This window comes from Merops nubicus, unplaced genomic scaffold (genome assembly GCF_000691845.1).
Source record: "Merops nubicus isolate BGI_N331 unplaced genomic scaffold, ASM69184v1 scaffold23526, whole genome shotgun sequence".
Taxonomy (NCBI): domain Eukaryota; kingdom Metazoa; phylum Chordata; class Aves; order Coraciiformes; family Meropidae; genus Merops; species Merops nubicus.
The window spans coordinates 4900-18091 of record NW_008614692.1 but is presented as its reverse complement, the minus strand read 5'-3'; the positions used below and the strand labels follow the sequence as shown (position 1 = coordinate 18091).

General features: G+C 49.5%; 1 protein-coding gene across 1 annotated transcript; it reads left to right on the top strand.

Moving 5' to 3' along the window:
* Window positions 1–1695: 1695 nt before the first annotated feature.
* On the top strand, window positions 1696–6324 carry TALDO1 (transaldolase 1; the record flags this gene model as incomplete). Its single annotated transcript, XM_008942324.1, has 7 exons — window positions 1696–1838; window positions 2296–2403; window positions 3068–3199; window positions 3618–3793; window positions 3939–4136; window positions 5302–5447; window positions 6086–6324. Coding segments are annotated over 7 exons (936 nt in total), but the record flags the coding sequence as incomplete, so codon positions are not given.
* Between the last annotated feature and the right edge of the window lie 6868 nt (window positions 6325–13192).

Below are 13192 nucleotides of genomic sequence, written 5' to 3'. Positions count from 1 at the left end.
GGGGTGCCAGCAGCTCCGACTGTGCCTCGAGTCTCCGTCCTCGATTTCAACTTCCCACATTCTGGAGAAGCTGCTGCTCACCTTTGAGTGTCTGTCTGACATGAGGCAACCCCCATCCCGTGGAATGTTTGGAGCATCCCATCGGGAGCGTTGGGAACACACAGATCACTTCAGCCTTGTTGGATGGGTGTCCCCTGGGGCAGGAACAAGCCTGGCTGGAACCCAGCATGCGTGGGGAGGGCAGGAGTTTGGGTTTCACCCCAAATGTCACCCTGCTGAGCCTGGCCTCGAAAGCACCATGCAGTAAATAATCCTGGGCGGGTCTGAGGGGGAGTTTGAGTACAGGCAGCTGGAAGGGGGCCGAGTGCTGCCCACGGGAAGGTTTCAGAAGCTCCCTCAGGCAGTTCTGCAGCTGATCTCTGGCCGCCTGTTGTCACCTCTGGATCTTTTCTGCAGTCCAAACAAGGCTACAGCCAGCACGACTCCCTCCCTGCTGCTGGCTAAGGTGCTGTTGTTGCTGCCACCCGTTCCCAGCCGTGTTCAGAGGTGCCAGCAGGGTGCTGGGCAGGAAGGGCTGTGGTCTGAGTGGCTCCTGAGGCGAGTACCCACAGCAACCAGCAGTGGCTTCTTCAGCAGCTGCACTAGCTTGGCTCTGCAGCTCAGCCTGAACACTTTTCCCCCCGTGTTCTCTGCCCTCATGATGAGGGAAGGTGGCGCAGCCAGGCCAGGACTAAAGCTCCAGCTAAGACACAGACTGCTGGCTGCTTTCTGGAAGACTGTGTGAGGAAAACAGGGCAACAGACTTAGTGAGAGATGAATTCATGGATGTTGACAGAGACACTTGTGTCTTCACATGCTGCAAGGCTGGAAAGAAGCAGTAAGCTCTTCTAACTGCCTTCTGCCCCTCTCTGAAGTTGTCTGTGTGCTTCCCAGCTGTTTTGTTCAGGTACTGCTGTATTTTAAGCAGTATCTGAAGTGTGTTTTGGAGGACCTGTTTGTATGGAATGAGCTTGCTCCAGGATCACGATCAGAAATGGAGCTGCTAATAAGGATTTTGCCATTTCTGACGTGTAGCTGTGTTAACAAGGCAGCTGGTGAGCAGGGAAGGTTGAGGGGCCTGCAGAGGCTCTCCTGGGCTTGCTGAGTCAGGCTCTGTGTGCCCAGCAGCTCGGGCAGAGAGCACATGGCACAGGCTGAACAGCTGCTGCCACCCCAGCGAGGAGAGTCCAGGGCTCCAGGTAGGGTCAGATACCTCCTGCAGGGAAGGAAGCCTGGCAGCACGAGGGTGTGACAAGGACAGACAGCAAGGAAGGTTCAGATTGCTAAGAAAAGTTGCTGCAGTCCAGCAGATGAGTTTTTCCACCATTTGGGTTGTTGACAGAAACCCAAACACCTCGTTGCTAGAAGGGAAGGAGGATCCCTCTTGTCTTTCCTTCCCCTTGTGATTCCTGGGACTTGGCTCTGCCAGGGAATATGATGTAGATGGATGGGAGAAGATGGATATTAGTTTATCTACATGTTTATCTCTTTTGGGCAATGTCTGCAGTAACTTTGCTGTAGCTCTGGCTGAAGCCAGCTTTCAGGCAGTGGCATTTGAACCCCACTGTCACCAGTCTGCTCTCAAACACTTCCACCCTACATTCCCACAGAGCAGAATCCTTTGAGCTGCTCTGATTGACTGATTGTTTTCAACAGGCTATTTTTATTTCCCCAGCAATTGATGAGTACAAGCCCCTGGATGCCACCACAAACCCCTCTCTGATCCTAGCTGCTGCTCAGATGCCAGCCTACCAGGAACTTGTGGATGATGCTGTTGCCTATGGGAAAAAACTTGGTGGGTAAGTAAAGAGGGTTTTTAATCTCAACAGATCTATATTTAAGATGCCTTATTTATCCAAACTCTAGTGCTGCTAGCAGTGTGCTGGGTTCTTCCCCTCCTGTCCTCGTGGGTGCATCTCCTGCCCCAAAAAGCCTCAACCCATGAAGAAGAATTCCTTAGGCAGGTTTGAGATGCACTTTGAAGAAGTTCATCCACTGACCAGTCCACAGGTGGCCTCCCAGACCTGTGTGGGAAACACTCTTGAGCTGACAGCATACAGCAAATAGCATCCAAAGGCTGAACTGCTGGCAGGGCACAGAACAAACATGCTGTGGAGCAGAAGTGGCTGTGTGGACTCTGGAATTTCATGTTAAATGGGCTGTGAAGCTTCATCTTCAAACCCATGGCACGGTGCAAATGCTTTGGTTTTTTTTTCCCCCCCTCGTAGAAATGATTTTGCTCTTTGTGGTTTTCAGGTCAGAAGAGGAGCAGATCAAAAATGCCTGTGACAAGCTTTTTGTGTTATTTGGAGCTGAGATATTGAAGAGGATACCTGGCCGTGTGTCCACAGAAGTAGATGCAAGGTTGGCTCTTTTTCCTCTGGTTTCCCCTGGATGGTTGTAAATACAAAAAGAGACATAGCATGAGTTGGAGAAAGATGTTCTTGACTAGACAGCTTACTGTTAGAACATTAGCAAGGGTTTATCTTGTTAATATTTGTTTAATTAAAGAATGGATTTCCCTCAGTTGGCTTGATTGTAACTGACAAAACTTTATGAGAACAAATAATGCAGAGCTTGGGGTTTTGTTGTGCTCCTTAAGGAAGGAAACCTCATGCTTCAAGTTTTTCCCATTCTCTTCTCTGTAACATTTTCTAAATTTACCAAGAGATGTATTTTAACAGTTTGTTCCAAGCCTTGCAGAGGATTTGGCTCTTAACCTATTTGCCATTTCACTTCTAATGCTCACCCTCTGCATTCACTGTGAGAAACCCAAGGAAAACTTCAGTCTATAACTTTCTGAAGGAAAATCATCAAGCTCTGGGTCCTTTGCATCAAAGAGCAGCACTGCTGCTGCCATACACCAACCTGAGGGGCTCACGACCCAGGAACAGATCTCTGAGAACAAAACTCTTCTACTGGCATAGAAATGCTGATAAAACAGACAATGTTTTTCAGTGGGGCTGGGGGGGCAAAGCATTTTTAGAGATCCCAGTCATTTTTAAGCAGCCCTGCTCTTGTTTCAAAGGTTGTCCTTTGATAAGGAAGGAATGATTCATCGGGCCAGACGCCTCATCGACCTCTACAAGGAAGCAGGAATCAGCAAGGATCGTGTTCTCATCAAGCTCTCTTCAACTTGGGAAGGAATCCAGGCTGGCAAGTAAGTGTTTCTGTAGGGCTGTGCTGATTCATGGCCTGCTCACAGGCACCTGACAAACACATTCAGCTCTTAGCATAAGCATTGTTTGGAAAGGGCTGCACCAGGAAATGTGTTACTAGGGCTACAGTTGGCAAGCAAGGTGCTCTGCTGCTCTGTCCTCTTGGGATAGGAAAAGTTTATTCATACAAGGGCCAGGCCCCAGAGCTCCCTGGGACACCACACATTTGGTTCCAGGAACAGCATTAACCAAAGCAGAGTCTGGCAGTGCAAAACATTTGCTGTCAGCTTAAAGCTTTAAAGATTACCACGTTGCTAGTTTAACTCAGGAAGTCCAGTTGTTTTAACCTGTTACCTTGTTACTGGGATGTAAATTCAGTAGGTGAACAAACCAGTCTTTTAAGCCAGGCTGTGTCCACAGGGTTCTGGAAGCAGAGTATGGGATTCACTGCAACATGACCTTGCTGTTCTCCTTCGCCCAGGCAGTGGCCTGTGCTGAAGCTGGAGTCACTCTCATTTCCCCCTTCGTGGGACGAATCCTGGATTGGTACATTGCCAATGGAGAGAAGAAAAGCTATGAGCCCTCAGAGGATCCAGGTACACCCCCTTTTAACACGTTAAAAGGAAAAGAGCTACTCATTCAGTTTACTCAAATCCTCTCATGAAAAAAAAAAGCTGGTTCTGAATAACAGTTTGTTCTACAAATGAGTTGTTCTGAAAGTTGCCAATTTCTCCTTTTTAGGAGTGAAGAGTGTCACCAAGATCTACAACTACTACAAGAAGTTTGGCTACAAAACCATCGTGATGGGCGCTTCGTTTCGAAACACGGGGGAAATCAAAGCTCTGGCAGGCTGTGACTATCTCACCATCTCACCCAAGCTGCTGGCAGAGCTCAGCAAAGAGTACACCAAGTTAACTCCCACCCTCAGTGTGAAAGAGGGTAAGTCCTCTGCCTCACCTGGGCCCCACGCTGCAGGCACAAGGGGTTAAACACTGGGCACCCTCTCCCGAGTAGAGGGAGAGCAGGAGGAACTTTATACAGCATGTGCTTGGGGTGAAATACTGCTGAGGATTAGCAAGGGTCATAAAATCATAGAATAGCTTAGAAGGGACCTTAAAGATCAGCTTGTTCAACCTCCCACTGGAGCAGGTTGCTCAAAGCTCTGTCCAGCCTCATCTTGAGCACCTCCAGCAATGGAACATCCACAGCTTCTCTGGGCAAGCTGTGCCAGTGTCTCACCACCCTCAGAATGAAGAACTTCTGCCTAATTTCTAATCTAATTTGAGCCCATCACCCCTCATCCTGTCACTACAAGCCCTTGTAAAGTAAAAAGTCCCTCCCCAGCTTTCTTGAAAGACCCCTTCAGATACTGGAAGGCCACAATAAGGTCTCCCTGGAGCCTTTTCTCCAGGCTGGACAACCCCAACTCTCAGCCTGGCCTTGTAGGAGAGGTGTTCCAAAGATGCCAGACCTGGTGTCATCTCATGTTAATACTGCACCAGTGATGCACTTAGCTCTGGACAGGCCAGCAGGGGAGTGTTCCCCTAGTGATGCTGTGCCACGATGGTCAGGAAAGTGTGTTCCCACTGCACTCCTGCTTTTCTGTGGCCTTCACAGCTGGGAAGATGAGGTTTGTGCAGAGCTGTAGTCATGGGTTGCTGCTCAGAGGCTGCTGCCTGGCTTGGAGGCTCTTCATCAAGGGAGCTTTTGTTAGCTGCTGCTAAATAATCAAAGACCCAATTGTTCAGCATATTTGCTTAGCGTGTCTCACTGCAGTGGGACTGTTGCATAATTCTTGATAACAGGCCTCAAAGTACCATTCAGGAGCAGATACAAGATAACAGCATGCATATTAACATTGCAGTTTAAGGAAGAAGCATCTAGCCTACATTTTTTTTCCCAAAACAAAACAGATCAGGAGCATTTCCAATTTTGCCACCCAAAGCAAGTCATGCATCCTATAGCAAGTCATGTCAAAAGTGGGTGTTTGAAACTTCTCAACAGCTGGAGATAGAACGTTCCAGATGTGTTGTAGGGAGCCTGTGCTGTTTGATAATGATCTGATAGTATGGTTGATCTCTCTCTCTCAATCCCTCGTGCACAGCTCAGGCCTGTGAGCTTGAGAAGATCCACCTGGATGAGAAGACGTTCCGTTGGCACCACAACGAAGACCAGATGGCTGTGGAGAAGTTGTCTGATGGGATCAGAAAATTTGCTGCAGATGCAGTTAAGCTGGAGAGGATGCTAAAGGTAAGTGTTACATCACCCTGCCTCCTGCCACCTCCCAAATCCTGCAGCTGACCTGCAGTTCCTCGTGGTACAGCTGAGGATTAGCTGTGAGCAAGTCCAGACAGAGTCCTGTGCAGGTGGCACATGTTGTGGAGGACAGGCAGCCAGCAAGCAGCCACCTAAGTGAAGTGAGCTTGGTCAAGCTGACTGCATCTCAAGAAAGAATTCCTGGCAGAGGTATGGGGCCACACCTACTGTTTGAGGCCCAGGGCAGTGTTTAGACTGGCAGCTAATCGAGATAACACTGCTGGCAAAGTGAAAAGTCCCTTTGGTGTAACTCTGGGCTGGCTGTCAGCAGTAGTACAAGTCAATACACGTCAATAATCCCCAGAGAGGGAGCTGGAAAGAAATCACACTTGTACTTGGCCCCAGGAAGCACCAAGAGTAGATATGTTGAGAGTTTCTGGGCCTTGTGTAAGTCTTCTCTCAGTTTATGGAGAGATTTTGAAATGGGATCAGTTGAACTGTATGTTTTTGGGAGGAAAAAATAGACACCAAGCACACCTGAGTAGGCACCTAACGACTGACTGGAGCCTGCAGTGCCAAAGCACAGTTCCCAAACTCTTCCTCAGCTCCTCTTTGTTTCTGTCTCTCTCTAGGAGCGAATGTTCAGTGCTGAAAATGGAAAGTAGGCAAAAAAAATCCCAATTTTGCTGAGTGGTGAAGGCTGGAGGAGTGGCTCACCTGAGGCCACCTGGATGTACAGATGTTTTACCTGGACAAGTCACCTGCTGTGGATGGATAGATTTCTGTATCATGCTTTTTTTATCAATTTGCAAAGGGACAAATAGGATATTAAGTTTTTGTGGCACTTTTGTCAATACATGCAGATTAACACAGACTTCCTGTGTGGTGTGTTCATTTCCTTGCTGCAGGGGAGACCTGACCAAGTTCCTTCATTCCTTCTTGTGTTAAATTCCTAAGTTTACAGTCCTAGAAAGGCAGTTTTGTGTTTCATGCAGTTTTACTGTGACTAAAGATACAGGTTTCAGAACAAAACCCACAAGCACCCTTATGAGACATATCTTTTATAAATATATATGTCTGTGTATACTCACATTAACCAACTAGGTTCCAGGCCCTTCCTCTCCTCTTTCTGCAGCCAAGGTAGTGGCAGTAGTGACCTCCTGGCTGGCCAACCTGCTGAATGCCATCACAATGAACATTTCAAGGCCTTTTAACAGGAGAAAAAGCTGTATCATAAGCCATTTTTACAAATTTTGCCAAATAATCAGGTTTGTTTACAACGTGCCTGAGAGCCCAGAGCAAGTTAACAGCAGGAACTTGCAGCTGACTGAAGCTGAAGATGCCACCAGGGTGACACCACAGGCAGAAGCTACTTTCAAAATGAAGTTACTTACTCTCAAGCCATTAATAAATAACTTGAATGGGTTCATCTGAGCTGACAGGGTGAAGGTGTGAACACAGCTCCAGATAGTCTGTCAGAGCTTTGTATGTTGTCTCTGGAGGAGTTCCTGCTTCTCTTTATGCAGTGTCATGGAACTGTGGCCAACCCCAGCCCACAAATGATGAGTTTTGAGTTCTATCACACGTCCTTTCCTCCCTGTCCTTCAGCTGCTGCTTCTGAGAAAGAGGAAGAGCTCTGTGGCAGCCTTCCTCAGGACTGACCTAATCCTCATGCACCACTTGCCAATTACAGGGCTTTCTGTTAAGCTGGGAGGCATGTGATTAAATTTCATGCTGTATTTCATTAAGATTAATTAAATCTATTTCTTATTAGTTTATGTAGGTCCAGCTCCATCAAGAGTAGACAAGAGGGTTCTTGTTTTCAGGTAGACAATGAACTGGTTCCTGATAAAGCTGTGTCAACTTAATCTCTTAAAAAAGACACCACAGCAGCACTGAGGCTGCAGTATTTACACACACACTACACCCAGCTTGAACAACACAAGAACAACAAGCCAAGGGAACAACAGCTCACTAACAACAGTGTGACAGCAGCAGCACCCTGGGCAGGACAGTGCCAGAAGCTGGGGACTGTTGGGACAGCCAGCTGTGTGCTCACAGACCAGCTGCAGGTCTGGGAACAAAAACCTTATCAGGCATCCCTGGTGCTGGATCCTCCCAGCCCTGCCCCACACAGGGCTGGGCACAGTGCCCATCTACCAGAGATGGAACCTCCTCAGGGGACTGAGCCAGACCCCTCCACAGCAGACAATAAGCTGTCAAGGGAGGGGATTTTTTCCCTGCCTTACAAAGCTCAAGCTCACAGTAAGAGTCTAACCCTGCCCCCAGCTCCCCACTCTGTGCCACACAGCCACCTGACCCCCCACCAGTCATTACCAACTGTTGACAGTCCCTATATCCTGCTGAAAATTCAACTTCAAGCACAGCAGTTGCACCAAGTCCACAGCCTCTCTGCTGTCTGCTCCAGAACATGAAGGTGGAGAGGGCTAGCTGCTGAGCAGACCAGTTTCCAAAACAGGCAAGTTTGGCTCCAGCTGTTAACAGTTACAAAAGTATGAAGCCAAGAGCTGTGAGGCTCTCAGCCAGCCCCTCTTCCCTGGGGCAGCTTTAATAAGGCCACACAGCACCCTTGTGAGCCTGGCAGCTGCTGTGGTGACAGAGCAGCAAGGCCCACAGTGAGCCAGGGCAACTTCAGACAGCTTCTGAAAGGTGACAGCTCATGAGCAGGCCCTTCAACATGTTTTCTGAAAACTGCTATTAACAGCACAGATGACAGGGTAAGACAGAGATCCACAGCCAAACAAAACCATTTCCTCACAGCAACAAGCCTACTTAACCTAGCAGCCTGTGAGCACCAAACATCAGTGATGAAGAGCTTGAGCATTTCCTATACTCTGAAGGGGAAGATCTGGGGCTGCAGAAGTGGCAAATACAAGCCTGCTGTAGAGAGAGGCCTGTGCAGTAGTCACTGGTCCCCCTGAAAAACAGATTTTCCTTCCTGGTGCTCACTGGCCCATGATAATCCCCTCTGCAGGCTGTAACTTCACCTGCATAGCTGGGTGATTCTCAGCCTGCCACAGCTTGTACTGCACCCAGGCAAGCTCAGCCCTAGTGCCTGACTTAGCAAAGGAATGAGGAGGTATTTCAGGGCACTGCTGCATTCCTACAGCTGGGAGGGTTCAGGCACCATTATGCTGCAGGGAAGCTGCAGGAAGCCAAGCTGCCAGCTGGGCAGTCCTCAGAGCAACCTGCTGGCATGAAACTGGGCAGCCAGAGCCCTTGAGCCTCTGCAAGAAACCCCAATTCTTCCTCCTGGGGGAGGGAGGTGCCCTGAACCCTCACAGCACCACCAGAGCCACGGGATCTGTCCCCTCAGGTAGCTGGGACAGCTGTAACACTGTGGGCTTCAAACAACTCCATATGCATTCCTAAAGTTGCTCCAGGGACAAAATGTTACAAGGAAAGGGGAAGAAGAGGCTGGAAAAGGTTTCTCAGTAACAGGTAAACTTTACTCCACTTACCTAGAGACACACAGTTCCCCCAAGAGCTGAGGGGGCAGGAGATGAACAAGTCACAGCTAAAACATTCACTGGCACAGGCTCCTTCTCCTGCTCTGGCAGCAGCTGCATTTCCCATTTCAGCACTGGGGCTTCTCTTCAGCACAGGCCTGGGTGCTGGGAGGTGACCAAGGCACGTGGCTGAGTCACAAAGTTCCACATCCATTCTGAAACAGAGCAAAAACCCAACAACCACATAAACCTTCAGCCTTCACAGCTATTTATCCAGTCACACAGAGCACCTTTATCAACTCTTCCTCACCTTCATCTCTTCAGGAGGTGAGGAGATCTCTGTCAGGATCTTGTCTGAGCCCAGCTCACACACTCCTTATAGTGACTCCCCCACACCTCAGATGATAAAATCAATCAGGAGCAGATGTCTGTTGTCTCCCAGAAAGGTTTTCAGCTCTTGCAGCCACAAGGACAAGCTCAGACTCAGCCAGCAGGGACAAAAATTGTGTGTTTGAATGCTAAAAACCCAATACATAACCCTTTCAACTCTGATTTTAAAATGCCCTTTTACCAAACACACCCAGAGCCACTAATACTTCCCAGCCTCAAAGACCAAACCTCTCCAACCCCCTGGGGGGACAGAAGGTCTCCCTTGACCAGCTGCTCTGCACCTGAGCCCTCTTACCAGCCCCACCCCACAGGATGGGCTTCCCAAGCCCCCCACCAGGAGAGGAGCCAGCACAGGGAGCTGCCCACAACCCCCTTCCTCCCAGGGCAACCCTCTGCAGCTCGTTTCCTCCAGGAGGTTGTTCTCCAAGCACCAGAGCCCAGGTCAAGGCCACAGAGCTCTAAAAGCTGCACGTACCCATAAGGGGGATCCTGGGGATACCTGACCCCAGTTTATTTGCTGTAGGACATGAAGAGATCAGAGCAACTCCAGGTTCAAACTCCTCTTCAGCAGCAGCACAGCTCTGAGCTGTCACTTGGGTTGCTCAAGGTTAGAAGTGAACAGCTCAGAAGAATCTGCTGCAGTGCAGGGCTGGCCCTGGGCTCTGCACAGAACCACCTTTGGGCAGAGAGAGGCTTCAGCCACAGTTGATGCTGAGGAGGGGTCGTTTCTGAGGAAGCACACAGGGTAGCATCCGTGGGTGATGTTGCAGGACAGGACTGAGGCTTTCCTCATGGGATTTCTGCCTGTGCTGCCACCATCCTCCTAAGAAAGTCAGCAGGGGGGAGCAGACCATGGTCATGGTCACTGGGAAGCCTGGGGACCAGTTGGTTGGGCACAGCCCAGCTCAGGATGTATCTCCCCATACCAGTACAGGCCCTGGGCAGGGTCCCAGGTTTGTCTTTCAGCTGCAGCCCACCCCCCCAGCCCAGGAGGTGCCAGCAGCAGGTCCTGCCTGGGAACAGCCCTGCCCTGGCTCTCTGGGGATGAGTTTGTGGTGGCTGAGGAGGGACATGACCAAGGGCTGTGTGGAGCAGCACCACCCCCTCGTGGGGAGGCTGCCAGTCCCACAGCACCTCTTCCTGCCCAAAACTCAGAGCAGCAACTACCCAATAAGCACAAACACCTTCCCCTCATCCACCCTCTTATCTACCTGTCCTTGTGCTGGCACTTCTCTGGTTTCAACACCCAGCTCTACACAACACATGAAGCACAGAGAGGGGGCTGGAAAAGCTTTTCCCTCCTCCTTCAGCTCCCTCTTGCATTCCAGGATGGAGATGTGCTGCTGCTGCTGCTCCAACAGTTGCTCTCAGCACTCCTGTATTCCTGAAGCAAGAAGAGAGGCATGGGAGAGCTGAGCTATTGGGGAAAAAAAACTCCTTTCATCCCTTGCTAGTATTAAACCTTCCCCTGTGGAGAACACTCCAGAGACAGCACACTGGGTGTAGCCTCCAGGGGCAGTGGTGCAGAGCCAGGTCACCTCCTAGAGAGCTGTGGGTGCCAGTCCTACCCACATTACCCAGTCTGGCTCACTGCTGAGGTTCAGGGCAAGCACACAAGCAAAGCCCAAGCCCCAGCCAACATCCCCACTGTGGCTGCAGCAGCTGACACAGGAGCCCAGAGCTGACAGTCCAAGCAAAGGGGACAACTCTCAACAAAGCCAGAAGGGCTGTTCCACCAGCAACACAAAGTTCAAGCAGAAAGCAGTTAAAGAAAAGGACTCCCACACCCAGAATCAACCAGAGCTTATCACACAGCACCTAAGATGAAAGCAGAAGGTTCAAATTTTTATTGGTTTTCACAAGATGGGGAAGCTGCTGGAAAGGAATCTTATTTAAACGTTTTAGTACACTTAGAATACTTGTGGGACTAACAATGACTAGCTGCAGACAGCAAGGACTGAGCAAAAACAGCCTATAAAAGATCCCTTAGAAAAAAAAAAGGCAAATGCTTTAAGTCTTCTGAAGAGACAATGCCTCCTCTGATGAGAAAAGCCACTCTGGCCAAGCTCTCTGACACCTCTGGGTCTAAGCCACCTCCACTGAGAGCAGCCCCAGTGCACAGGACTCAGCACCAAAGCTCAAGCTGTGGGGGATTTGGCCACTCCTCATCACCCTTCCTGTCACTCACTCACCTCCTCTGCCCTGTAAAGATTTGGTTATGCAAACTAGAAAGAAGACTTGTCATTGTTACAGCAAAAACTGAATCAAACTGGCAGAAGACTCAAAACTGAGCTCACAGCCACAAGCAGGTCTTGGGGCTCACTCCAGCTGCTGCAGTTGGCAGATGGTTTGTGTGTGTTTTGGGCACTCCTCTTCACAACTGCTGTGCACAACTGCCAGGAAAGGTTCCTACTACCTTAAAAGCTGTTCTCCAGCTCTCCTCTCCTCCCTGCTGGCCCCACCTGCCCAGCCTCAGTGGAGAGTGTGGTGCTGGGGTGCACAGTGCTGTCTTCTTGGTGAAAAAAATCCTCTGGGAGATGCAATGCAGGAATGTTTCTTCATTAGGAAGAGCCAATAAATCATTTTGGTTTGTCTTCTGAGTTACTGTTGTGGCTCCACCACCTCTGCCATGCAGGGACAGCCTCTTTTGGGGGGATTACACAGATTCACCTCCCTCATCACCCACCCAGTGGGACTAAACAGCACTCCAGAGCTCAGCACTGAACCAGTCAGGATTTGTGGGGGTTGAAAATCCCCAGCACATGAAGCTTTCTGTTTGTTTGAGCAGCAGTTCCTGGCTCTGGGACAAAAAGGACCTGTCATGTGTTTTAAAGGCCAGAATCCTCTCTGAAAACTGACCACACAGGCAGTGGAGCACCAAGCACTTCCAAGCACCACCAAGAGCTGAAGTGGGGGCAGGCAGAGGGGGAACCCCCAGGCTGCAGGAGACCATACATTATGTCTGAGCCTGCAACAGTGACAAACATTCTCAGCCCAACTGCTCCTTTCCATGCTCAGCTCCAAGCTCACCAGGAGAGACAAGCTCAGATCACATCTCACAGAAAACATGATCCAGGTTAGCTGCCCACATTTTTCTTTCTTTGTCCCTAAAATGCCATCAAGAGACAACTGCAATGTGCTTGCCAGAGAGGAATATTTCAAACATTTCAGAGAACAAAGACCACAACAGCAACGCCACAAAGGAGAACAGAGAAGCAGTTAAAAGGCCATTTAAAAACAGCCAGGCAAACTTTTTAAACAGAGCGGCAGCAACGTGAGCAGGGGAGGAAGGAAACAAGGGCACATTATGCCAACAGCAGCACCACAGCCAGCTGCCTTCTGACAGCTCACTCTGCTTTCTTCTGAGTTCAGCATTTTCCACCCCATTCCAGGTACATCCAAGCTTCCCAGACTCATGCAGAGTTCAGAATGTAGTTCTGTGATCTACCAAAACCAAGGGAACATATTGGAAGTTGCACTTCAAGCTCTAGGTAGAGGTTTTGATAGTGGGAACCCAACCAGCAGCTGATTCCAAGTCCTAAGTCCTCCTTGGAGCAGTCACTAATGATCAGTTCACCAACTTTTTTAACAAGACAGTTCCACATCTGTAAGTGAAGGGCCCAGGGAGCAGCAGTGAAAAAAGATGGAGCAACAAAAGCACAAGATGGTTCCATAATTGCTTCTGAAGTGGGATGGACATCAAAGTTTTCTTCTTCCCAACCTTCATCCACTCTGTAGGCACAAAACCTGACACTGCTACTTCACTGTCACAGTTACTTTAGTCCAGGATTATGGAAATAGGCCAGGAAATGGAGAGAGATGGTTTATCCAGTTAACAGACAAGGAAATCCTTATCCTGCTGGCTCTTCATCCCCCCTC